Below are 27,606 nucleotides of genomic sequence, written 5' to 3'. Positions count from 1 at the left end.
GTCCCTCAGACCTTGTGGGGGGCCGGACTATATTTTGAGAAAAAATATGAACGAATTCCTATGCCCCACAAATAACCCAGAGATGCATTTTAAATAAAAGGACACATTCCATTCATGTAAAAACACCAGGCAGGCCCCACAAATAACCCAGAGATGCATTTTAAATAAAAGGACACATTCTACACATGTAAAAACATGCTGATTCCCGGACCGTCCGTGGGCCGGATTTAGAAGGCGATTGGGCCGCATCCAGCCCCCGGGCCTTAGTTTGGGGACCCCTGATTTAAACACTTAATTTTTGTGATCTGCCTGCTAAAATGACAATGGAACAGCAGCATCTGTACCATCAGTACAGTATCTGTTTTGGAGTTGCTAGTATGGTGCGCTCCAGATGATTTCAGACTCCAGCTCCCATCAGCCCCAGCTAGGGTGGTCAGTGGCCAGGGAAGATGGGACTCGCTGTACAAAACAGCTAGAGGACAGCAGGCTGGCAATGCCTGGAATAAGATCCAGTGTAGTGTGATGGTTAGTGTTCTGACTATGACCTGGAAGACCAGGATTGAAATCTCCTCAGCCACGAAGCTCACTGGGTGACGTAAATTCTGATGGGGTGGGTGAATTTGATGCATTTCTCAAATCTATGCTGCTAATAAGAGTTTTCGTCTTTTCCTTTAGCTGAAATGTTTCCCTTAATAAAGCTGAATAAATAGTTGCTGTAACCTCAGGCATACAATCTTAAAAGGCACATCAAAAGGAATAAAGGAGCGGGGGGGGCAAGAAACCAGATCTTAGTTACAATGTTGTTATAAGGACCAGCTGGAATAGAAAGAATTCAAGGAGAGCACAAAAGTGGCTGGTCTCTCAGCAGAGTGGCACACATTTTATAGCACAGCTGCACCATGAGGCAGTGCTAGCATGTTTGTGTGTGTTTTTTTTGTACCATGCAATATGTGAGCTTAGATGCAAGCTGTAATTAGCTGATGCAATTGATGCCATATAAGAAACAGGAAGATCTACACTTCACATACAGGCTTTTGTACCACTGCAGTGCCTTCAAGCACTGGGGCTGGAGTTTTTTTTAACAGCATTCTTGCAGGCATGAATATGAGCTGTGGTTATTAGACTGCTGATTTGAGACAACTGACAGTAACTTTTTTAAAAAATCAAGATGCTAGCTATCCCTTTTTTAAGCCAAAGTGCCACAAATTCATGACACTTTTTTTGGCTTTGCTGTTGGAAACAGTACGTCCCATGCTGAGTGCTGGGAATCACAGATGGGCAAGGTGCTGTTGCACTCGGGTCCTGCTTGCAGGCTTCCCACAGGCATTTGATTGGCCCCTGGGAGAACAGGATGCTGGGCTGCAATGAGCCTGATCCAGCAGCCTCATGTTCTTATGTTTTTACAATGAATGTTCACAGGCACACAGAAGCATGCTATAATTTGAAAGTGGATTTGGCATTGCCCCATGTATTGAAAAATAAATCACGAGCATTTCTGCAGCTCTAATGGATCCATAATAGATTTAAATAAGGCAGTCCAAATGCCAAGATGTCGACTGTGGTTTAGGCAATAGATGCGTGGGGTTTGCCGGTTGTTGTTTCTTTAATCGAGCCATCAAGGATCCATTAAGATTCCCCCCCCCCTCCCACGTGTGGAGCAAACCCGCTTAACTACCCGAATAAAAACTTTAGGAATATGGCTCCATGATTTTTAGGAAGCATAAGCTTTAATTTAAAACTACTTGGCCACATGCATTTTTCCATCACATCACAGTTTACTCAGAAACAAGCCCTAGTGGGGTAGAATTTACCCTCTCAGGCAGGTATGCATGAGATTGCAGCTGTCTCAGAGTGGGAGCCCACCTTAAGCGCGAATCAGAACAGGAGGACAGGAGCCTGTTTAAAAGGCTGCAGGAGAGCAATCACGTGACCCACAGCTTTCTTCCCTCCCTCCTCCTCCAACCCTCCTCCCCCGCCTCCTCTGCGGCTCTGAAGTTACCGCAGTCTCCGCAGAGGCCACGCCCCTCCCGCCTCCTTTCCAGAGACCACGCCCTCTCAGGCTCCTCAAGCCCGTGAAGCCGAAGCCACGCCCCTTCCGTGGCTGCTTGCTGCAGCTCGTCCCCTTAAGCGTCCCGTCCACCTCCAAACCCCGCCCAGTCCACCTTCGCGCGACTGGCGAGCAGCGCTCCCTCACCCCGAGGAAGCCCCGCCCTCCCGTCACGCCCCCTCTCCGTTCCCTTTTGCAGCTTATAGATTTGGAGCAGGCCCCGCCCACCTCCCCTCAGCCGCGCCTCCCCATTCCCCCCCCCCGGCCGTTGCGCTCGCGCTCTCTCGTTCTCTCTTAGTGTCGCGTGCGCGCGCGCCGTATAAGCCCCGCCCCGTTTCCCTCAGCGGTTCCTCAGAGAGCGGCTGGCGGTTTGTGTGTCGGCGCCGGCGGGCCGCTCCTTCTTGTGTGCCTCTCGCTGTCTTCCTCCTCCACACACAGACACGGACAGCCGGAGCCGGGCAAGGGGAGGGTGGAGTCCAGCCCCTTGTCGCCTTTCCTCTCCTCTTCCCTCCCTCTTATTTCCCCCTCCTTCTTCATCCCCACTCCCCTCCTCTTCCTCCTCCTCCCCTCACGGACAACAACATGGCGGCGGTGTCGGGGGCAGCGGCGGGCAGCTGTGCCAGCCTCGCCGGGGGCCCGGAGATGGTGCGAGGGCAGATCTTCGACGTGGGGCCTCGCTACACCAACCTCTCCTACATCGGGGAAGGGGCTTACGGGATGGTCTGGTAAGAAGGGGCTAATTCTCTCCTCTTGCTTCCACTTCTCCCTCCCCCCCTTCAGCCTTTGCTGCTGCTTCTGCTGAACTTCCCCCTCAGCATTATTATTACAGTACTATTTTAATGCAAGAAAGCGCCCTTGGCTTATGGGGTTAAAGGCGCTGCGCACTAACGCTGCAACGAGGGACTTTACCTTACCTTCCTTCTGAATAAAAGCATGCATGGGATTGGAGATCGGGGCCGAGAGGTTGCAGAGCCCGACGCCTGCAGTGCTGTTCTGCGCGTTTTACTCGGAAATAAGCCTCTGTGCGGGGAGTGAGTACCCAAGGGCAAGAAAGGGAAACAGGACCGCAGCCTTATGTATGGTAGAAAGAGAGACCCCTTTCCTGTTTTTCTGGCTCAGTAAAAGGTACAGCTTGCAGGAGAATAAAAAATGCTTGCACACTGACCTGTTAGTCGTTGGGTTTTCCTTCTCACCTTCCTCTGCCTCCCAGTTTTTCAGAGGCTCCTGTGCCCTGCAAAGATGACCATCCACAGTGTCACTTTTATGCTGAAATCCTGTTGTGCGTGTATGTACAGCACCTGCTACCAACATCGGTGCACTGTATTTAGATTGTGTTGGGCTCCTAAGGGAGGCAGGGTCTGTTGGGAAAGCAAAATAGTATCATAAGTAGACTAGTCTTGCCCAGACATAGATTTACAAAGTGCAGCTCTTCAACTCAAGCTTGTGCAGGTTTACTTACAAGCAAATAGCAGTGACTTCAGTGGACTACCCCCAAGTAAATGTGCACAGAATGGTATATATATGCAAAGGGCTGGATTTCTTTTTTTAACCACCTCTTTTCTGTCAAACCATTAAATCAATAAGAGCATTGGAAGCAGCTTTATACCGAGTCAGATATATGGTCCATTTAGCTCAGTACTGTCCACACCAGGGGTCAGCAACCTTTTCCACCCTCAGACCATGTGGTGGGCCGGACTATATATCTTTGGGGGGGGGGTTTGAACAAATTCCTATGCCCCACAAATAACCCAGAGATTCATTTTAAACAAAAGCACACATTCTACTCATGTAAAAACACGCTGATTCTTGGGCCGTCTGTGGGCCAGATTGAGAAGGCAATTGGGCTGCATCTGGCCCCGGGCCTTAGGTTGCTTACCCCTGGTCTACACAGACTGGCAGTTACTCTCTAGGATTTCAGACAAGGGTTTCTCCCAGCTTTACCTGGACTCCAGGAGATGCTGAGGATTGAACTGTGGGGACCTTCTGCATGCAAAGTAGGTGCTTTTACCATTGAGTTATTGCTCTTTCCTGTGTTTTCTGTTGAGCAAAGTGGAAGTTGTTGTAGGTTATAGGGCAATATATAAATTCAAATTATTATTATTATTTTATTTATTGTAGTTTGTAACATTCATGAGTCGCCTCTCCTTGGCCAACAGCACCCTGTGCAATTTATACTGATAAAAGCAATATAAATATAAAATGTGAAGCCAAGAGCTCAATAATCATATCACTGTGAACATGAAACAAAACCATAGTGTTTGTGTGTTGTGGCTTAGTTGATATATTTGACTTGATTATATATGTAGTGTGGGAGCTTTCTGGGAGGGCATGAGATGCCTCTATAAGCTAGGGAGCTACCTGATCTCTCATTGCTGAAAGAGTAAAAGCAAGGTGACATCTTTTCCCCAATTTATTTTGTCTTAGGGAAAAGTGAGAGAAGAGATCCTTGGTTGGATTTAATTAGCATTAATAACTTGTGGTGGGTTGCCGCTGACTGTATGCTGTCATGAGCAAAAAGAGATGGAGATGCAAGTGGAAGATTGAAAATTGAAAGAAATGATTGATCAAATGCCATCATTTGTCACATTTAGTTGGTACTTATAGGAAGTATGAAGAAAACAATTTGTTCTTGCATGTGTATTATGCTGGTTAACTCACATCCTCATATATCTGTCAAAATATGGATATGAGAAGCTGTGGCAGTAAGGTGCAAGACAGTGTTGTCTAAGCTGTATTTGCTGTTTGATTAGTACTCAAGTTTAATTGCTGGCATTTTCGCTTTTCTTGCTCTGCCAAATGTATTGTAGCAAGTGCAGTAGAACTCTGGCTTACCGTAACTTGGTATCTATCAGTAGTGTTTCAGATTTGCCAGAATAATTGAATATATCTTATTTAAATATCCATATGTTGTTATGAAACAACATAAAGTATACAGCGAATAATGAAGGATGAGAAGTAGTGGTGCATATGTAGGCAAAGTCTTACTGTGCACAAAAAAATCAGAACCAAGTGGTGATAAAACCACATTTTTTGCTTCAACTGCTTTTGGTAGAAGTCTACAAAACTGTGATTCAGTTTTTGTGTGCTTCATTATTATTAAAATAAGTACATTGAAAGTATTTTGAGTCTCAGGGACTTCACTGCAGCATAAACATACCAGTCTTGCAGTGAATGAGCTTTTTTAAAGGAAACATGTAATGGAATATAGTTGGTGAAAGTTAATAAATATTTAAAACATAATTTGACATTAAATATTATCTACCGGAGTCAGAGTGTATCTCTCACATGTACACACCCATTTAAGACTAGGCAACTGCTGCCCTAGAACTTTCTTCAGTTAGCTTATTCAGTTTATTCTATGTAGCCTAGTATCTCCTAATGGCTCTTTTGCAGGCATCAGTGACCACTTTTCAGACAGTGTGGTATCTGTGGACAAGGAGGAAATAATTTTTCTCACAGTGTTTGCTCAGCAGCACTTTGCATCAGGCCCTTTTAAGAAACGTTTTCCCCCCTTAGAAAGGAACATTGCACAGTACTCTGCCCTAGGGGAACTTTTTTTTAAAAGCAATATTAATAAAAGTTAGCATGTGAGCAATTGTTAAGCAATAAATAATACTGATTTAAATCACATTTGAATGCATTTTTTTTAAAAAAAACTTGTTGAATGCTTATTTTAGTGATAAAAAAACAAATGGGTCATTCCTTTAAAAACTATAGGTGATATAAACTGTGAAAACTGTAGTTGTATTTAGTTAAAAACTAAAGTATAGGCATAAGCCACTCAACTGCAGTTAGTAAGTGACCATAACGTGAACACTTATGTCTTAGTGTTACAGTAATGAGATTGGAATAAAGTTTATAGAAGTAGAAATGTCAATATTAAATGTAAAGATGTCATAAACGTATGCACATGCTCTAAAGCAAAGAAACTGTTGGAAGGTTGTGTTAATGTAAACATGTTCAGGACCAGTGTTGAGCTAACTCTGTGACTTTGCTTGAATCACTTAAGATAACTCCACAACAAAAGTTATTTGAAGCCAGGAGGAGGAGGAGGAGGAGTTGTTTATTTAATTTGTATACCGCCGTATACCCGCAAGTCTCAGGACGGTTCACGGGATAAAATCATGATATAAAAATACAGAATACATACTCAAAATAAAAACAAGAACAATACTACATTTTTAATAGGACCAGCCAAAGGCCTGGTTAAAGAGGAACGTTTTTGCCGGGTGCCTAAAGGTGTATAATGAAGGCTCCAGGCGAGCCTCCCTAGAGAGACCATTCCACAAATGGGGAGCCACTGCAGAAAAGGCCCATTCTCGTGTTGCCACCCTCCAGACCTATTGTGGAGGAGGCACACGAAAAAGGGTCTCAGAAAACCATTTCCTCAAGTGACAGCAAAGGATCCAGGAGTACTCCTAAACTATGAACCTGCTCCTTCAGAGGAAGTGTAATCCCATCAAGAGCAGGCAACCTCGAAGCCATCCGATCTAGGGAACCACCCACTAACAGTGCCCCAGTTTTATCTGGATTGAGTTTCAGTTTGTTGGCTCTCATCAAGTCTGTTATTGGGCCAAGACACTAGTCCAGCATTTCCACTGCCTCACCTGCAGATGTAAAGAAAAGTAGAGCTCTCTGTGTCATCAGCATACTGCTGACAGTGTACTCCAGACCTCCGGATAACCCCACCCAACGGTTTCATGTAGATGTTCAGCAGCATAGGAGATAGGATTGATCCCTGAGGAACTCCACATTGAAGGCTCCACAGGGCTGAGTTGAAATATTCTAGATTAACTCTCCTTGTGGATTGTGATACAGTGGTACATCTGTTTAAGTACACAATTGGTTCCAGAAGTCTGTACTTAACCTGAAGCAAACTTTTCCATTGAAAGTAATGGAAAGTGGATGAATCCATTCCAGACGGGTCCGCGGAGTACTTAAACTGAAGCGTACTTAACCTGAAGCGAACTTTCCCATTGAAAGTTAACGGAAAGTGGATTAATCCGTTCCAGACAGGTCTGCGGAGTACTTAAACTGAAAGTACTCAAACCGAAGCGTACTTAAACCGAGGTATGACTGTAATTAGGAATGCTGCTTTTTTGCCTCCCTCTAGCTCATTGCACTCACCAAAATCTGGCTCCCCTCCCCCAACACAGTCTCTGTTGCTGCTCTTGTCTTTTGAAGTTTCTTCTCCCACTCATCCTGACTTGGCTGATGTGATGGCAGAATTGGCTTCTTTGCAAAATCCTGCCATTTCAGCTCCTGGTTGCTTGCTTTTTTCACAGCTTCTCAACCTTCAAAATTCATCTTTTATATTTCCTTTGCATCTCTGGATTGCTGTGGTATATTGCCATTTCCCCATGCTACCTCCCTTTAGCTTTCATGCCATGCCTCATATGGCTTTTCCCTCCCCCCCCCCTGACAATATTCCAATTTTGCTGGTACTTCAGCATTCATACAAATAACCTCATTGACCCAGCTTCCCCTCCCCCCACATTCTCTTTTACACTGACTTCTTTTCAACCTCCACTGATAACCCTTAAGAACTCTCTGACCATTTTCCTGTGGAAATCTGTCTTGGCATTAGCGCTATTTCCTTCCCTCTTCTATCTCTTCCTATTTCTATGATTTGTAGGTGGCTGTGGTCCTCTTGAAAGTGTTATCTTCTGCCTACACCTTAGACTCTGTAAGAATGTAAGAAGTTGCCTCATACTGAGTCAGGTCATTGGTCCTTCTAGCTGCATCTGATCTAAACGTCTACCATCAACTCCTCCCTATCCTATATTATTTGCTTCCTGTTCTGGCTTACTCTTTTTATATAATTCTTGAAGCATCTCTGAAGAAAACAAGATTTGACCAACTTTGCCCATTTTAAAGTCATGCTGCCTTTCTTCTCTGCTGTCTTCCCAACAAAGCACCTTCTGCACCTTCTAATGTACACTCACTAAATCCTAGATGCTTCTTTACCTTTGCTTTGCTAAGGCCTGCACTTACGCTATACTCCTTTTGCTCAGGGCCTTGTTGACAAGGATAAAAATTGCTTCCCACACTGTGTCCATTCCCTTCCCCTTCCCAGGGTAAGTTTATTTAAAAACCAGTCATTTTCATATTGCCAGGAGCTGGAGTCCTTTTGGAACCCCAGCCTTCAACCTGGAGTCCACCTGTGCACACTTGGGGGGTACAGCCTAGAAGTAAAGTGGTGGAGCCCATGCAGTGTGAGCAGAGTCCAGTGGTAAAAGGGTTGTGCCCATGCACCTGGGGGCACAGTGAGGGAGGGAGGAAGCAGAACCCACAGAAAAATGCATTGCCAAGGTGTACTACTCTTCCATGGGCATAGAAGATACCTGCCACTAAGCAGTGTATCCATGCATGACATTAATGACTCTACTTGCTTCACAAGCACAAAGCATTAAGTGCATAACACAGTTTGTTGAGTGCAAGTGCAGTTTACGTGCTAAGTCACAAGTATAAACTACTGTAATGAACTTCCCAATACAGGGCTGCCTTCAGGTGTCTTCTAAAAGTCATATAGTTGTTTATTTCCTTGACATCTGATGGGCACCACTACCAAGAAGGCCCCCTGGCTTGTAACATCACTTCTCACAATAAGGGAATAGTCAGAAAGCCCTTGAAGCTGGACATCGGTGTCCAGGCTGAATGGTGGGGGTGGTAGGTATACTGGGCCTAATGCAAGCTACTAATGCAATGCAAGCTTTATCTAATATGGTTAAAGTTATTGTGATGCTGTATAATCTTGCAACTACCGGTACTGATTCTGAGAAAAATGATAAAGTGCTGAAACCTCACAGTATTTTGGCAGATAAATTGAATTTTGTTATCTTCATGATTGAAAAAGCATTTCTAGAAAACCTGAGTCTTGTTCTGTAGATAATGCCATTAATTTTTTAATAATGACGATTCTTCTTCCAGTTCAGCACATGACAATGTGAATAAAGTTCGGGTGGCCATAAAGAAAATCAGTCCTTTTGAACACCAGACTTACTGCCAGAGAACTCTTAGAGAGATCAAAATCTTACTGCGCTTCAAACATGAAAATATTATTGGGATCAATGACATTATCAGAGCTCCAACAACTGAACAGATGAAAGATGTGTATCCTTTAAAGATGTATGCCCTTGTGCTCTCATTGTTTCAGCTTTCTGCTCTGTATCACTGTTGATTGTTTATCTTGGTGTTATCCTAAATTATATGTTAAAGACTACTTCCTTGATCTTGTCATTCACTGATTCTTGCTGTTTTATTAGTTGTACTAAGCCCAAGTCTTTCTGTTTGTAATGTAACAGAACCTTTTTAATCTGTTGAGGACTTGAATCCCTCATGGGTAATCTGCTGGAGAGAGGGCTGCATGCTGGCAGAGGGTGGGGCCAAGGCTAAAAGTGGACAGAGTTTCAAGTGTAGCATAGCTCGCTCTTTGTACACCTCATCTCTTTTTCCTGTGCCATCCCATCTCTCTGTGCTTCCCTCAACAGCTGTCTATTTTGGCTCCTTCCCCCACCCATCCATTGACACTGTTTGGAACTGATAACTTGCACAGAATCTTCCCACACACACACACTCTCACACACTTCCATTGTTCCACTTGTTTTGATTGTACAGTCGTACCTTGGAAGTCAAATGGAATCCGTTCTGGAAGTCCGTTCGACTTCCGAAACGTTTGGAAACCAAATCAAAGCACGGCTTCTGATTGGCTGCAGGAAACCACGGAAGCCCCTTCAGCTTCCAAAAATAGTTCGCAATCCGGAACACTCACTTCTGGGTTTTGAGCGTTCGGGAGCCAAAACATTCGAGAACTAAGCTGTTCGAAAACCAAGGTACGACTGTCTCCACTTTGGGGAGTTTCCCTCTCCTTCTTTCTTATCCTTCTAGGCCCATCCCAAGGTTCACAACAAGCCTTTTCCCCCTTTAACTTCAGGGCTCATCATCTAACAGCCACTTCTTCTCTACTTTTCACACATGCGCATGTGCACACACATACAAAATGCAGATGAAATGACTTCCAGAGGGGTGGTTCAGAGAGCAAGGTGGCCTCACAGTGTCTGGAGGGCTACATGGAATTTGGCCAATGACTGCAGACTCCCCACCATTGTAATATAATAAGATGGGGAAAGATTATACAAGTATCCCTGCCAAGCACCCTGTTTTAAGCAGGATGGCCCTGCTTTCTTTGAAGGTGATCCAGGCTCTGCCTTTGTCCTGGGACACCCCGATTTCGCACAGCAGATGGGCGAGGGTGAGAAGGGGCAGATGAGGGTATGAGAGAAACAGGTGGCTGGGCGAAAATGTGAGAGAAGTGAGTGAGTGGACAGTGGGTGGCCAGGTGAGCAAAGAGGAGGGGAGATTGCGCGGGCAGGGTGGTGGTGGGGTGTCCCGCTCTACCCTCCCAAAATGTTGGACACTATGTATATGTCCAGTTGTCATACTGGAGAGGATTGTTTGAAGCAGTCATACGAATTTTTCCAAGAGCCCAACTGATTAGCAAATTGTAATAGGATATGGAATCATGCCATTCTCAATTCCTAAGCAATCGTTGTACCATGTGAATGTTGCAATTTAGAATCACAGAACTGTAGATTTGGAAGGGACCAAGAGGCTCATCTAGTCCAACTCCAGCAATGCAGGAATCTTGCCCAACGTGGGGCTCAAACCCACAACCCTAAGATTAAGAGTATTGTGCTCTACCGACTGAGCTATTCTTAAGTAAGACTACTATGACATTAGTTATGGGTGATGTGCTTCTTTATTGATTAACCATCTAGCAATATTGCACATTTTTTCTTCTAAAAATGTAGAAATGATTTTTAAAGAACTTGGGAGCTGAGCAACTCCAGTATTATGTAGTAGAATGTTGGTTTGTTTGCCTTAATACGATTTACAGATACATTGTGCAAGATCTAATGGAGACAGACCTTTACAAGCTCTTAAAGACTCAACATCTCAGCAATGACCACATCTGTTATTTCCTTTACCAGATCCTGAGAGGATTAAAATATATCCATTCAGCCAATGTGCTGCATCGTGACCTCAAACCTTCCAATTTGCTGCTAAACACCACTTGTGATCTCAAGGTTAGCAAGTATCTTTTTGTCAATATGAAAGTATCCATGTCAATATAAAACTTACTCATTCGCTATTTTAAATCAGTGGATTTCTAGGCCGACAAAGATCCCAAAAACTAAGCTGCAACAGAGACTATTAGAAAGGCATGTGTGCCATTGTTGTGGTATTTGGCAATGAAGTTTTAGCACACACACAAAAGTTGTTTATGCATGGATTGAAGCTTTGTTCACTTTTTTGTTCTGATGTTATCTCCATTTCCTTAAAGAATGGAACCTGTAAATGTTCCTTCTTGTTGCCATGGGACAGCTAATCTGCAGATTCTAAAAGACAGAAAGCACATTTACAGTTTTTATTGCAGCTTGAAAATCAGAGGGTTGTTGATGATAGGATCATAGAAATATAGAGTTGGATGGGACCTCAAGGGTCATCTACTCCAATCCCCTGCAATGCAGGAATTTTTGCTTGATTAGGAATATTGATGTGACAAAAATAAAGAGAAAGCTGTCCCTATAACATCTTTGTTTGATTTTATATTAGATCTGTGACTTTGGACTGGCTCGCGTTGCAGATCCAGATCATGATCATACTGGGTTCCTGACAGAATATGTAGCTACGCGTTGGTACAGAGCTCCTGAAATCATGTTGAATTCTAAAGTAAGAGCTATGCATGGAAGAATGCCTCATGTGGTGCTTGAAATATTTAATAACAAATAATAATAAATATTGTTATTCTTATTACTACTACTACTGCTACTACTGTTGTTGTTGGGCTGCCTTCAGGTGTCTTTTAAAAATCACGTACAGTGGTACCTCTACTTACGAATGACTTGACTTACGAATGTTTCTACTTACGAATGGAGCTCCGTCCGCCATCTTGGATGCTGTTTACATAGGATTTTTTCTACTTACGAATTTTTAGATAGGGTTTCTTCGACTTACAAATTTTTTATCCCAATGCATTCCTATGGGAATTGGCTTACAATTTTTTTCGACTTGCGAATGTTCGTTTGGAACGCATTAAATTTGTAAGTATAGGTACCACTGTAGCTGTTTATCTGTTCAACATCTGCTGGGAGAGCATTCCACTACAATGTGGCTCCTGGAAAATCTGATTAATTTCTAAATTTTGTTCATGAACAAATTGCACCCCGATATTTAATTCACTGACAGTGACCATATGAGAGTTTGCTGGCTCAGTTGAATGTCTTGATTATGTGTTTAACCCAGTGTTTCTCAACCAGTGTGCCTCCAGATGTTTTGGGACTACAACTCCCATCATTCCTGACCACTGGTCTTGCTAGCTAGGGATGATGGGAGTTGTAGTCCCAAAACATCTGGAGGCACACTGGTTGAGAAACACTGGTTTAACCAACTGTGCTGCAAACCAGAGCTAGCTTTGACTTCAAGCAGAAATTCTTGATTGCATATCATTGAAAGTTATGTTGCTTTCTGAGAGATGAAGCTGCTTGCGTATGCCTTTTTATATAATTACCAAATTGAGACCACAGTACCTAGTGCTGCTACTTTTTAGCTTTGGAATGAAAATGTGAATATGATAGGAAATAAACTGTAGCAGCCCAGCATTCATTTGCAATTTTAATCCCTGGAAGAAAGTGTACATATGCAGGCATGCAATTATGACTAATGAGAGACAGGAGCTGGCTAAACTGGCAGAGCACAGTGGAACACATGGTTATGGGTTTGCATCCTAGTTTGCAGAAGCAGGCAAGTGGGAATCTAAGGCAGTCTGAAGCTTAGTAGTAGTGGGATCCAACTCACATAAACCCAAAAAAGTTCAATGGACCATGTTCTAATACTTGTCCATTCTTTTAGCATGTATATATAAAATCTTATGCACAGAAGTATATCCAAAGTTCTAGTGCACTTCAGAAATCCATATTGTCAGGTTTTTAATTATTTCTGTATCATCTCTTTGTGTGCAAAATATGCTGTTTATTTCCATATGAAATCAGAAGTTAGTACCATTTTACACATGAGCAGCTCAGGCTAAGTGTGTGGCTTGCTTAACTCTGCAATCATTGAAGTTTAAGTTTCTTGATACTTTGTCTATATCAAAAGATCACACTGGCTTTAGGGCTTGGAATAATAAAAAGAGTAATCTTTGTGGGTTTCACATGGTAACAATTAAATAAAATTTGTATTTTTTGTTTCTAAGACTGCATTCCCATGCACACATGTCAGGGTGAGTGCAAGGGAATCCAGCTGAAAGCAGTGGTTGAATATGCACCTTATGATAAACCATAGTTTAGCATGATGTGAATAAGCAGGAGTTGGCTGTAGCGAGCCTCAGGCTTACATGCTCCCCTCCCCTTTTTTGTTCCTACATGATGATTAGGAATCTGGAAGCTTTTACTTAGTGACCGTTCATAATGTTCTGAACCAACCAACCAACTGTGGTTATTGTTAACTACAGCTAGTTTAAAACAAGCCAGCTTGACACTATTGCTACTGATGTTGGCTTGTTAAGACTAATTGTGGCTAGGCTTAATAGTAGTTCTTAGTCCCAACAGCATGGCAAGCTGTGCTTAAATCAAAAGAAGAAGCTTCTAAACTTCTCATGGCTGAACTGTGGTTTTCTGTGATAAGCAAATATAAACATTGAGACTGACTTTTTAGTAATCATCCATAGATTGTATGGTAGGTGTCTTCTGTACTTTTGTGGTTACCCTTCATATTTATAAAACACAGTGCTTGCCTCATTGTTCAAGAACAGTTATATAAATTCTGATTCATCACAAGTGCTAGGACTGGAATTCTGGATTTCAAAATTACCATATCTTAGCTCTCTTAAATTGCAGTATGTTGAACAGTACAGCAAATGCTAGCAACAAGTGATTTTCCCCATCTTTCTACTTGTAGGGTTATACCAAATCTATTGATATCTGGTCTGTAGGCTGTATTTTGGCAGAGATGCTATCAAACAGACCCATCTTTCCAGGAAAACACTATCTTGATCAGCTGAACCACATCCTTGGTAAGATTTCTATATATAACTATAGGCAAATGCTGCTTTTGTCTACTAATTGCCATTTCTCTCCAGCCTACTGATTTGATTGATGGTACCAGCTGTGGCCATCTATTCATATTTTTATTTTAAATTCATGCTGATTTTCTCCCCTATTCTCACCTCTCCTGCTCTGCATGCAGCACTCTGCACTTCTCCACCAGACAAGGGCACAATCCAGCAGAAACCTCCTTGATGTAAGCGCCACTGAAACAAATAGAAAATGAACAAGAGCAAAATTCCTCTTCAGTACCATCCTTTGATACAAATTTTCATTATCATCCATTGGTACCCAAATATGAATTAGTTTGAGACAGTTCAAGAATACCACATAATTGCCCTTCAGTACTGCTCCCGGTTAATTTAAAATACAGCTTCCAGATTACTAGTAGCTGTTTCCAACCAGTTTCCAAAGTCAACCCCTGAGGAGGGGTTAAATCCGGAGGTAACCAGAGCAGGGATAATGTCAGGAAAGGCAGCAGCTGGTGAAATAACCTTAATTAGTGGAAGGTGCTCAGCACCACAAATGACACATGGGTGTTCAGTGACAAACCTGCATCTATTACTACACCCAATCTAGTAAATGATAACAGATTTAAGAAACTTGATATTAATCTTTATCAAATGCATTCACATGCTTTGTTTCCACAATAATACTCTTTTCTCTATTTTATTGAATTGTAGGAATACTTGGATCTCCTTCTCAAGAAGACTTGAACTGCATAATCAATTTGAAAGCCAGAAACTATTTGCTTTCTCTTCCGTACAAAAACAAGGTGCCATGGAACAGGCTGTTTCCAAATGCTGACCCCAAAGGTAACATAAAAAGATTGAGATAACAACTGGAATATAGTGATGCAAGGTTTGTGACCATTGAAATCTGAAATCTTGCCCATTAAATCTCCCTTCACAGAATATAACTTTATAAACTACGCTATATTTGTGTTTGGTATCAGATTCATTGCAGCTTGTAAAGAGTTTAAATCACAAAAAGTTAGAGATTTGTAGTTTGCTAATTTCTGTTCCTAGTTCATATTCATTGGAGCTAATCACTTCATGTGCTGGTGGTCAGTGGCACTCTGAAGGATGGTTGCTCACCCTAAGCATTAACTTGGCCAAATGCTCATGAAACTCCTTTTAGCTGGTGCTTTTTTCTTTTTCTTTTGGAGTTGGGAGTGAACCTCTATCAATTGTGCTTGACTCCAGGTTAACAAAGCTTGGAAATAAGGGCCAGGCGCTATGGACATGCACACAGTGCATATGGGCTTTGCATTTCATGTTTGGGTGAAATCTACACACATATAAAAAACACTGTGAAAACGTTTTGAAAAATATATTGAATTTGCCATAGCTTACTGTTGCCATCTAGTATCACATTTGTATTTTGCACTTTGCAACACACTTAAAACATTTTATTTGCAGCTGTATAGCTGAGTCCTTGGTGATGAGCAGAGGTAGGGAGCCTCTTTGGCTTCTTTTGCACCCTTCTGGGGCAGAAAGACATAAGTACACTGACTGTGGCAATGTCCAGCAAGATCAGAAGCAGAGGGCTGGCAAGTACCCCAAGACAAAGCACACTTACTGCTCATCTGCTCCCAATAAAATTAATTGTAAGTCCAGTCCAAAGTCCCAAATAGCATGATGCCTTGGAACTTATTAGGGAGATTGTGGGATTTGGTTTGTTCTCCTATAAACTATTTTTCTTCCCACCCTCCAATTTCTGTGTTCTGAATTTGGATATATATGTCTTGTGCTACTGGCTAAACTTATTCAGAACCACTCTGAATCATGCATGAAGGGAAGAACAGTGCTGAATTAATATGGCTGCATTACAACACAAACTGAGTCTAGCTTTCTCTACTATAGCTCTTGATTTGTTGGATAAAATGTTGACCTTCAACCCTCATAAAAGAATTGAAGTGGAAGAAGCTTTGGCGCATCCATATCTAGAGCAGTATTATGATCCAAGCGATGAGGTAGGGGAACATTTTATTTTACTTGGTTTGAAATCACTGAAACTCTTTAAGTAGATGCTTAGAATAGTTTGGGGAATAGAGGAAGCTAGCAAGTAAATCACAAACAAAATTCATAATTTTATATGTAGTAGTACGTAAGTAATTATATATTTACATTTACAGGCAGATCTGATAATTTTTACATTTCCCTCCTTTTGTCAGGCTCCACTAACAAGATCACTGTTAAAGTGACAAAATTCTGTGCAAGCACACTCACTAACATTCAGCAATCCATTCTAGTGTGATTGTGAGTGTGTGACAATGCTCACACATCCTAGCCCTTTGCCATTCTCTTAATTCCAAATACAGTCGTACCTTGGATCTAACGCCTTGGCTCCCAAACCACCTGATCCTCGAAGTAGTTTACATTTACCTCACTGTTACCTTCCTGTTTCCTATGGTGGTTTGGAACAAATTTGTAAACAGGTGTACTAAAAGCTTTCATGTTTTTGTTGTTTTTAGCCTGTAGCTGAAGCACCCTTCAAGTTTGACATGGAGCTGGATGACTTACCAAAGGAAAAACTGAAAGAACTGATTTTTGAGGAAACTGCTAGATTCCAGCCAGGATACAGATCCTAAATGACATACAGGTACATTGAATCTTAGCCTAACTCTGTAAAGATGGCACAAGAAAATAACAGACACATAATGTGTGACGACATTTTTCTAAAGTAATTATTTTATAAATCTTGAATTACTGGATATCATTCTTGAGTAATCTTGGGTAAATTGGGGCCTTCCTCTGCAAGGGAATTCCCTGCTAGCCATCTTAAAATCAAAAAGAGAAAAGTTCAGCCCCAAATTGAAAAATGGTCCAAAAATAAAATAATTAAAACCATTCAAAATAAAGACTCAAAATCAAAATCACAAAGATAAAAATCCAAATAGCCTCAAAAAGCAAAATAGAAGTCAAAAATCCTCAAGTCTCATTGGTGTGTTGCAAAGGAAAGGGGAGGAAAAGGGCAGGCGAGTTGATCCAACAGTAGAACAAAAGAACTCTCGTGGCTTTGAGAAAACAAAACAGAAGAAAAATATTTCTTCAGTTTACGTCATTTTCAATAATTAGTAAAAACCTCAGAAATCTCTGGAATTCTTTCCTATAACCTTATGATGGGCTTTATTAGGTAGGTGAGGCAATATAATTAACTATATTTTATTCCCCTACAGACCCGCATGTGTGGGTTAGCAGCCAAAGAGATCAGCTTAGCAATTGCACTTAAAAGCGTAGGACTGAGCAGAGTTTAAATCCCACCTTAAGCAGTTTAATTGAAAGCATAGGACTTAGCTGTTAGGCTGATTTCTCCCTTTATTATCCCATTTATCAAAGAAACAGGCTACAGACTGAAAATTAAGTTTAAAACATATATTTTACTCACAGTCAAGCATTTGTCCTTAGCAGCAAAAATAAATGCAGGTAAAATATTTTTTTGGGTACAAAAATAAAAGGTTATTTTCAAAATGGGATCTAGGCTTGGGGCGGACCCAGACATGTTCATCTGCTCACACGGTATGAAGCACAGAGAGAGAGAACAGGAAATACTTCTTTTGCTTCCCCCCCCCCCCCAGGAGAGAAGGGGGAAATGACAGCACACGTTAGTCTGAGTTTGCCTATCAGCAATACAGTTCTATGGTCTTAACCCCTTCACATGTTAACTAGCACGAATATGCATTGTTAGATTTTGCATATCTCCCACACTACAAATTTTAGTCAAATGTGCTCTGGGTACACCTGGGGGTAGAGCATAATTTACATTTGATTTGTAAATAGTGGACACAATTGGGTATTTCAGTAGAGTATTAAATGCAGTACTGTTTGGATTATTTACCTCAGGTGGCGCTGTGGGTTAAACCACAGAGTCTAGGGCTTGCTGATCAGAAGGTTGGCGGTTCGAATCCCTGCAACGGGGTGAGCTTCCGTTGCTCGGTCCCAGCTCCTGCCCACCTAGCAGTTCGAAAGCACATCAAAGTGCAAGTAGATAAATAGGGACCGCTCCGGCGGGAAGGTAAACGGCATTTCCGTGTGCTGCTCTGGATCACCAGAAGCAGCTTTGTCATGCTGGCCACATGACCCGGAAGCTGTCTGCGGACAAACGCCGGCTCCCTTGGCCTATAGAGCGAGATAAGCGCCGCAACCCCAGAGTCGGACACGACTGGACCTGATGGTCAGGGGCGCCTTTACCTTTACCTTACCTGCTTTACCCTTCTTAAAGATGTTGCAGAAGGTCTTTCAGAATATTTAAGTGAAGACAGGAAAGAAATATGTTTCAATAATGTTGGTTCTGCTGCCTTGGTTTGCTTTTTTGAGGGCTGTAATTTGATGGTTGGTTCTCATTTCTAATCCTTTCTACTTTAACAATAAATACACACACGGTTCTTTGTTAAAACTTGTTTCTTCTTTGCCTCTCCCTCCCCAGGAAAAAGGAGTTCAAGGGCTGGACATACTCCACATAGATGTTATCTTCCTGGTTCTTTATCTATGGTCATGCCTTGTGGCCTATTTCAGCTTATCCACTAACCACTTCAAGCCATTCAGGAGAACCATTTCTGGTAGTCCTGGCTTTTATGCTTTCAATGGATTCTTTATTTATGCCTGAAAAAATTGTCACTGATATTTCTGTGCGTAATGTCCATCACTGACCTTTATGCAGTACTGTACTTCCATATGCACCTACTGCTGACAATACTGCTTCCTTTTCTGTTTTGAAAGATGCAGTGTTTCATCCCCAGATTTTAACCTAGAAGGTGGCAGACAAAGATTTCTACATCATGAACTGTTTTATTTTCTAGATTTAAATTTTGTTAGTAGCATTTTTATTTTTTAAAGAAAAAGCTACGATTTAGGGCACTTTAAGTCAGTGGCATCCTCCACTCTTTTGCACTTGGTAAATGGCATTTCCGTGCGCTGTTCTGGTTTGCCAGAAGCGGCTTAGTTATGCTGGCCACATGGCCTGGAAGCTGTACGCCAGCTCCCTCGGCCAGTAAAGCAAGCTGAGCGCCGCAACCCCAGAGTCGTCCGCGACTGGACCTAATAGTCAGGGGTCCCTTTACCCTTTACCTTTAAGCAGTAGTGGTTACTAACACACACAGTGCAGATGGACTGAGTGACAGCATAGGCTACATTAATATTAAAATCATGTGCTTGCTCTGATTTCTTCTACACATGTAAATTATTTATTGCAGGGCATTTTACTAGGACATCCAGAAATCTTGCTTTGTTAACCAAACCTTAATAATGGGCGGGGGGGCCATTCTGTCACCTCTTTCAGCAGTCCTAGGTACGTCAACAATTTTCAATTTGAATGGTACTCCCAAAGCATTTACTGTCCTATTTGAAAGATATGCATATCCTAAGCATGTTTACTCAGAAGCAAATCTCAGTGAGTTCAGTAGGACGAGTAGGTATTCCTAGGATGATAGCCTTGCAAACAGAAAGTAGCAGCTCAATAGCAGTGAGAGAGTAATTTAGATAACCAAATTTCATCCTCAGTAGTTTTCTGTTGTGGAAAGGCACCATGTGGTATTCATTAGTGAGTGGATATATTCATATGAATATGTGAACTCAGTCTACATATTAAATACCAGTGAAACACTTCAGGTATCTTTACAATCTTTGAATTTACACGGAGGGCTCTGACAATGGAACACTGCATCTTTGAATAAGAAATTTAGAATTTACCTTGCTGTAATCTTCCCTGTGGTGATAGGCTCTCAAATCCTTTGATTTGATCTACTGCTCAGTTAAATTGTTTATTGATAATGCTGATTTAGGGCCACCAAACGAAGCTATCACTAAATCATGTTTCGTTGAACACCTTACCTTTTTTAATGATAGCTCTTTAAGTATTTGTTTCTGAAACTGTGTCATGTGGAGTTTACTAGGTGTAATGTTCCAGTGCAGTGCCTCCTTTACTTTCCCCACTGCTCTGTGGTGAGAAATTTGCCTTGTTTAAGATAATTACTGTGCCCTCGCATGACTGTTACAAGCTTTCTGTGCAAAGATGATTGTCTAAGTGCCACATGCCTACAATTGAAAAAGTTACCTCCGAGTTGTGTTGAATTAAATTCTATCCAGCAAATAACTTAGGAAAAAAATAGTTTTGTTTTAGCTGTTTTTTCTCTGCTCTGTTGTGTTTTGGAAGCAGTGAAGAATAGACTGTATAAAGAACGCTTACTAATGCGAACAAAGACGCACTTGTAATTAATCAAAAATAAATTTTAATCTTGTATCTTTACATTAACCTTTCAAATAATTTTATTTGCTCTTTGGTAAAGCATTTAAATGGGAATCTGACGTCTGTTGTATTAAAGGACACTTGCTGGTGATAGCACTAATTTTATCTGCAGTATAATTTAGAAAGCATTAACCTAGACTTTTGGCCCTATCATTTTACATATTTACTGAGATTGACAGAACAACTCCCAAGTAATGATACATAGGATGGTTCCAGGCCCCAGCCACCTCAAGTTAGTGATAACCAAATCCCATTGAAAGTATTGGGACACTGGTTAGTCACACCTAAACTAGTTTTGATTGGTTCCAATGGGGCATGCTGCACAATCCTAAGCATGTTTACTTGTCTCATTGAGACTTAAGCTGCAATCCTGTGCACACTTACCTGGGAGTAAGTCCCATTGAACTCGATGAGGTTTACGTCTGAGTAAATGACTTTAGGATTGCAGCTACAGGCACTTTAGCAGAATTCGGGGCCCAGTATAAAAGGGTGCTTATAGGATCCAAAATCCAAATATTTTCTTAATGAATAATTTAGGAATTTGTTTAAGCAGACTAACTTTTAGTAAACACAAGTTTGTCTTCAAAGGGCATTTTCTATTAACTCTTATGGTCCATAGTACTACTACTTTGTAAACCACGAATAGGGGACATAGTTGGGAAAACTGCGAAGATGTCAATTTTGTTAGGATTCTACACTTCGCTGTTTGTACTCAGGTGGAAACGTTTCTTGGACTTTTACAAATCATATCTTAGCCAAAGGCCTGCACCTCATTCAGTTGAAATATAGCCCTAGGCTCTGCATGTACGATCATTACAGAATTAACTTGGTGAGTTTTGACTGTTAGAAAAGCTCTACTGAAATAACACCACTGTTTTATTAGAGCTTTGCCAGCTTTTCATTTACTCCTTGCAGTTATGCTTTGGAGATTTAACTTTAGTAGGATGAACATTACCTTGGATTTACAACTCTACAAAAGAAGCCATGGGCACTATTTACTAATATCTGGTGCTTTGAGGCATTACTTCTGTCTGCTTTTAAAACAGATTGACTTGAAAGCATTAATTGCAGACATCAAATGTTTTAAGGCGTGAAATTCCACCTTGAGCATAAAAGCAGGATTTTCAACAGGAAATATTTTTAAGATGAATGCCTATACCAATGTGTTTTTATTACCTGTCTATTTCTGCATGACTATCCCAGGAATTCCTACTAAAGTGATTGAGAACATGAGGTCATGTTACCAATATAGTATGCAGTTATACGGAAGTTTGTTCAGGGATCTTTGGTGTAAGAAATGCATATTTTGGATTTGATGTGAGTTGAGTGCAGATTGTGCATATTCACCGGTCACTATATTAAATCCTTTGGATAACTTCATATTCAGCTTGGAGACTATGCATATTGATCAGGCAATATATACACTATTCATTCCGTCAGTTTGTGCACATTCTCCGTTCAGCTCCTGTTAGCTGCAACATATGCAAGCTGCCAAACATTCCAGTCTTCGGCTAGTAAGACCCTGCAATTCACAGTGGTATAATGCAACAAAATTATGTTTCCTGGCTGTGATTGATTGAACTTTTGCTTTCTGAGGCCTATTCCCCCCCCCCAAAAAAAAGCCATACATGTGTGCCATACATGGGAAGCCTCATAATGTGTGTTTTAATTGGTAACTGCATTATCACATAGGTAAGATATGAGAGCTGCAGGAGGACTTTGGTAATTGAAGGCAACCAATTTTGTTTCTGCTTTAAAATACTTAAATATGAAGCCGCCTTATAGAGAGTCAGATTATTGGCACATCTACCAAAGTACTTGCAGTGGCTCTCAAATATCATTAATGGGGAGGTTTTCCCCAGCCCTGCTATACGATATTCTTTTAAGCCGGAGATGCCAGGGATTGAACCTTGGACTTTTGGGCCATGCAGACCTTATTGCTTCTGCTACTATGTGCTACACTATGGTATATTTATAATTTGTCAGAAATACATCAGCCAAGAAGCTGTCATGGGGATTGTAAATTCTTAAAGAGTTCCTTGGTTTCCGTAAGTTCAGTATCCTAAATGCTTGCTTAATAAACCAATTTTTAAAATAGCTCAGATAGGGGTATACATACATATGATTTCACTTTTAGTCCTTTGCATAGTACTTCTATATTTATAAAGCAATGTTTTGAAGCAATCCCAAGTTTAAGGGAAAGTATTTTTGTAAGTGTTGCAGTTTAAGTCCAAGAAATCCTTTTCACATAAGTTTAAAATGCATTTCTGCTTTGGCTTGAATGATTTGTCTGAAAAGAAGACACTAATGAAAAGTGCACCTTGGTGAAGTTCATCCAAGCCATCAGTGTTATAGCATGTGCTGTGATCAGAACTGAAGTGATATATTGGAAGAAATTCAACCATAGGACTAACCTTGTGACCCCAGAAGAAACTTGTAAAGGCTGCAGCAGGTTTACTTACTATTGTTGCCTTTTCTTGTGGTGTTTCAGCGTAGAGCACTCCCAAGGAAATACTTCTGCTTTTGTATTTGCTTTGTACTGTTGGTGCCTTAGTCATGTACCCCAAACATCCCGCACAGCTAATTTTAGTTAATGGTAAGATTTAAAACCTAAAACAAAAGCAAAATTTTATAAAGGTTTTCTGTATGTTGTTACATTATAACAACTAAACGTTTATATCGTGTGACAGATTTGTGATTTGTTTATTATAATATGTATAGAATGACTGTGAGTAGAAAAGGTTTATATTTCATCTTCTGTTGATGTAAACGTATATACTTTTTTTTTAATTAAATGTCTTTTTAGTATATGCCATCTGATTCTTGTACAAACAAATGTGAATAAATCATTAAATTGTGATCCTGGATTACCAAAGTAAGAAAGTATTGTGCATATGTAGAATGAATGTGGTAGTTGCCTTTCTAACAACAAAAAACAAACAAACCTAAGAACAAAACGTTAATTGAGGACACATGAAGATATCATATTAAGGTTTTCAGCACCCAAGTAAAAGCTGACTCTCTTAATTAACTTAAATCCATTTTTGCCTAAATAATAAGCTAGCACTTCCAGGATATAAAAATAGAAAAAGTTACTACTACTTATGCTCAGGTTAAGCTATTTACCAAATAACCCTGTGGTGAGGGGGTGGAATATGCTGCCATTTTGCTTGCGGAACAGCCACGATATCCTGTGTGCTCTTCCCCTTCCTGTGCTAACAACAGCTGGAACAGCACAAAACACCAGGCACCCTCCCAATCTCCATAGAAGCACTGTCAAAGCCAACGAAGTAGGAATTGCGCACGGAGTGAGCTGAGAAATGCCTGCCACCACTGTGTCGCAACCTGGTGACACAGCCAGCAAGTGGCCAAGTCACCAGGCACCACTCCAAGCAGGAGTTTGAGTCCCTTTCGCTGTTCATGAGTACCATTTTGGAGCATAATATGGAAGGCAGCTCACACAACACCCACATCACTTCCTGGGGAGGGGACCTGCAGCCAACCTATGTGCACACTCTTGGGACAATATTCAAGACATTCCACCCCCCACTCCATAGCATGGCAGCAGTTGCTAATTGCACGGCATGAGGAATCTTGTGTCATGGAATTGATCCAGAGTAGATTCCAATGTATAGTTAGCAGAGTAACAACTTAACACGTTGCAGGATTCCCCAAAAATAGACCAGAGGCAATTGCATTTCATCCAGCAGAGCTTTACTTGCTACTGAAGGCAAATGAGCATAATGGTCACAAATCCAATACATTCAGGATTGGCAGTGTCCATAAGAAATCCAGTTGTGGCAGACTTGAACTTACAATAACTTCTAATAAGTCTAAACCTTGACACTAAGCATACTGTGTACAGAACACCACACCAGAAAGAAAAGTGAGTGAAAGTGAAAGTGAAACTCAGGCTCCTTCTGGCCTATAATTATAGTTAGCATGAGCTTGACAAAGAGATAACGGAACCAGTTTACGCCAGCTGTACTCGGCTTCTCTGAAGGAATAACCCAACCATCATGAACCTTCTGCTTGTTTCTTTCACACAGAGAAGCTTTCAGTACCCTCTCGAATTAATTAGAATAGGAAAGATCTCTACATATCACATCAATACTTTCTGTGCTAAGAAATGCAAACTGACAATCTGGCCTTCCGACGTCATATTGCACCTCCCACCTTCCTGAGCTTTGGCCTTGTTGGCTGGGGCCAAAGGGAGTTGGAAGTCCAACCCACCTGGAGCACCACAGGTTCCCCACTCCTGGATTACACTTTGTGTGTATGGGTGCTGGGTTTGAATCCAGGGTACCATCCCACCCTAGGGTGGGAGGGACCTGAGGGGCAGGCACTCCTGAGCCAATCAGGAAGAGTGCTGCATGGGCCAACTGCCTGCCTTGTGCATAGGACAGCCAATCCCTTCCCCTGACAACCCACATGACCAAAGGAAATCAAAAAGGAAAAAGTGTGGAGTTCCTGCAGAGTTTACTCCTGTGCGTAGGACAGCAACAGACATCACGATAACAGGTGTAAAGTCCCTTAGGGCTCCAGTTCCCCTGGTAGAAGCATGTCCGCCTCACTATTACAGAGCTTGCAAGGGTCCAGGAGCCTGGCTGGAGAAAGCACAACATCTAAAAACTCAGTAACAGTTTAATAAAATAGCAACCAGGGGCCTTCCTTAAAAGGGTGGTCTTTACAGTAGAAGACCATCAGGTCATAGCTGCCAAGTTTTCCCTTTTCTCACGAGGAAGTAAAAAAAGGGAGAACTTGGCAGCTATGCATCAGGTATGGGAGAATCTCTGGGCCAGGGATTCCAAAGGACATGTGCACTGAAAAGGGGCTTTTTTCAGATTCTGCAACAGGGAGGAATTATACCTTTTCTAAAAAATTGTCCCATCTCCTTGAGAAAAATAACTGGGAGGATAGCCATATTCCTACCATATCCCCCTACAAACCTATCTATAGGAAGGAGTTAAGTCTATAGATGAAGTGTGAGGAATCTTCGCCCCCCCCCCAGCTGTTGCTGAATTGCAACTCCCATCCTCAGTGGCCATTGGCTATGCTGGCTGGGACTGGCTGGAGTTGTAGTTCAGGGTCAAAGGTTCAACAAACCTCCAAACCTTCAACAAAGTGGAGGGTCAAAGGTTAAACAAACCTCCAAATTATTCTACCACCGGCAGCTTCCATCTCAGGAGAACCACAACTGACTGACTGCAGGCTAGCCCTACATATCTTGAAGTGGGTCCTAGAAACTTACGTCCAAAGCATATAGCCTAGTTTTTCAGGTTCTCCTGTCCCAGGAGAAACCTACTGCATCACTGGTGGCAAAAGATATATGTGAAAAAGTCCACAATCACAAAAACTTGGCAATTTACTTGCTAAGCCCACTGAAAAACCACAGAAGGGAGATGGGGAACCTTTGACCCTCTAGATCAGGCATCCCCAAACTTTGGCCCTCCATATGTTTTGGATTACAATTACCATCATCCCTGACCACTGGTCCTGTTAGCTAGGGATCATGGGAGTTGTAGGCCAAAACATCTGGAGGGCCGCAGTTTGGGGATGCCTGCTCTAGATGTTGCCAAACTACAGCTCCCATCATCTGTGGTCATGCTTGCTGGGGTTGATGGGAGTGGAAGTTCAGTGACATCGGGAGGACCAAAGGTTCCTCCTCTTTGCTGTAGACCTGATTCCTGTTCCTCCTTATGGCACAAGTTTTTAAAGAAAAAAAATAGAGATTAATAGATCTGAAAACATTCAAGATGGAGAAATTAGCTCCTCCACGGCTGCAGCTGCATCCCCAGAAGACTCTCTAATGCCTATAGACTTAAAAAGATGCTTGTCTGCATTGCTACCAGAAGCTATAGCGGAAAAATGAAGCAGCAGTGTGGAAATAATAATCACTGTGCAGATCTATTTTTAAGCTGCTTACACTGCTTGTTTAGCGGGTTGTCACAGGCATGTGAACCCTGTGGATTACAATCGCTCTCCCAGCTGCGAGAGAGGGCACTCAGCTTGCAATTGTTTGCTTTTAGAAAGTTGATGCTGCCACCCTCTTAAATTGGCTTTTAAGGCAGGCAGCCAGCCAGCCAGCAATGTATACTGCATTACTATAATTATGTGAAATGCATGAAGGTTCCCATTTGCAAAGGACCGGGACTCATGTGGGTCTCCTGACTAGCTCAAACTAGGCTTCTTGAAGTTAAAAAAACCACTCTGGTTCCTTCTCTCACACTTCAAGTGGGATGCTGGAGCTGTGCAGGGCTAGGCAACCTGGGGCGCTCTCCTGATGTTTCTGGACTCCAGCTCCCATCATCCCTGACTTCTGACCTTGCTGGCTGGGGCTGATGGAAGCTGGAGTCCAACAACACCTGGAGGGTCACAAGCTCCCTACCACCTGACTCAGACCCTGGAAGAAGAACGGAGGAGGTAGCAACCCACTTGAATTCTGCGAGGCCTTTGTGTGTGGGTTACTGGTGGTGGATCTCTGCAGACTGTGGAGCCAGGTGACATGGAGAACAAAGCAGGGGTGTGTTCCTCCAGATGCTCCTAAAGTATCACTTCCACACAAACCCCTGTCCTTTGGTCATGCCGGCTGGAGCTGATGGAAGTTGGGAGTCCAACACGGCATCTGGAAGGAAGCCATCCCTAGACTAGAGACTGAGTCACATATTATTCTGGTTATTCTCTGGTTATTCTGGTTATTCTCATGCAAGTGGATAATATACAAGTGGTAGAGTTTACCCATCGCCAAAGAAGACGCTGCTTTGCCTGTATATACTCAATGTATATATATTTATATAAGAGACAGTTTTAGGGGGGAAACACCATAATTTAAATATAATTGCAACAAGTTGTATCCAACATTAGTCCTGTTCAAAGTACATCCATATGGTGCATTGATTACAGTGGGTCAGGATGTTCACTGTAAAGGCCTGGGTGCCCACTCCGTCTGCTGTCTAGATGCTGCCTGCTGATGGGCATCTTCAATTATTCTGCTTCCCTCCTTTCTTAGGCCTGGACAGTTCTCCAAACAGAGGACTGTCCTCTGTAATGGAAGTCATACAACCAGCCTAGCTGGGTAGCAATCTACTCACTTGAGTAGCATCATGTGTGGGGTGAGCAAGACAGCTAAGCACAGCTATTGCTGTTTTTCTGCTATTAATTCATGGCCCATCACAAAGGCTTGTGGCTTTACAAATATTGTACTCATCA

General features: G+C 42.0%; 1 protein-coding gene and 1 long non-coding RNA gene across 2 annotated transcripts; one reads left to right on the top strand and one right to left on the bottom strand.

Annotated features, from left to right (window-relative positions):
• The first annotated feature begins 2,377 nt into the window (after nucleotides 1-2,377).
• Nucleotides 2,378-23,280, top strand: MAPK1 (mitogen-activated protein kinase 1). The gene is made up of 9 exons (XM_035098160.2): nucleotides 2,378-2,772; nucleotides 8,978-9,160; nucleotides 10,944-11,133; nucleotides 11,663-11,779; nucleotides 14,006-14,120; nucleotides 14,835-14,966; nucleotides 16,017-16,126; nucleotides 16,628-16,755; nucleotides 18,580-23,280. The coding sequence occupies exons 1-8, from the start codon at nucleotides 2,630-2,632 to the stop codon at nucleotides 16,742-16,744; spliced, it is 1,107 nt and encodes a 368-aa protein (XP_034954051.1). The 5' UTR covers nucleotides 2,378-2,629; the 3' UTR covers nucleotides 16,745-16,755; nucleotides 18,580-23,280.
• On the bottom strand, nucleotides 17,718-18,582 carry LOC132591392 (uncharacterized). Its single transcript, XR_009556947.1, has 2 exons — nucleotides 18,356-18,582; nucleotides 17,718-17,991 (listed from the first exon to the last, which is right to left on the bottom strand). It is a non-coding gene; the product is annotated as an uncharacterized LOC132591392 (long non-coding RNA).
• Nucleotides 23,281-27,606: the final 4,326 nt, after the last annotated feature.

The sequence above is a fragment of the Zootoca vivipara genome, chromosome 17 (assembly GCF_963506605.1).
Source record: "Zootoca vivipara chromosome 17, rZooViv1.1, whole genome shotgun sequence".
NCBI lineage: Eukaryota > Metazoa > Chordata > Lepidosauria > Squamata > Lacertidae > Zootoca > Zootoca vivipara.
Note: the sequence above shows the minus strand (reverse complement) of the source record. Positions and strands in the feature narration are given on the sequence as shown.

What these genes read in the sequence shown, in the direction of transcription:
- MAPK1 (XM_035098160.2), top strand. Translation starts at nt 2,630, where the DNA reads ATGGCGGCGGTGTCGGGGGCAGCGGCGGGCAGCTGTGCCAGCCTCGCC. An exon ending in ACTGAACAGATGAAAGATGT is followed by an intron (nt 9,161 to 10,943) that starts GTATCCTTTAAA and finishes TACGATTTACAG; the next exon opens with ATACATTGTGCAAGATCTAA. An exon ending in ATTATGATCCAAGCGATGAG is followed by an intron (nt 16,127 to 16,627) that starts GTAGGGGAACAT and finishes TGTTGTTTTTAG; the next exon opens with CCTGTAGCTGAAGCACCCTT.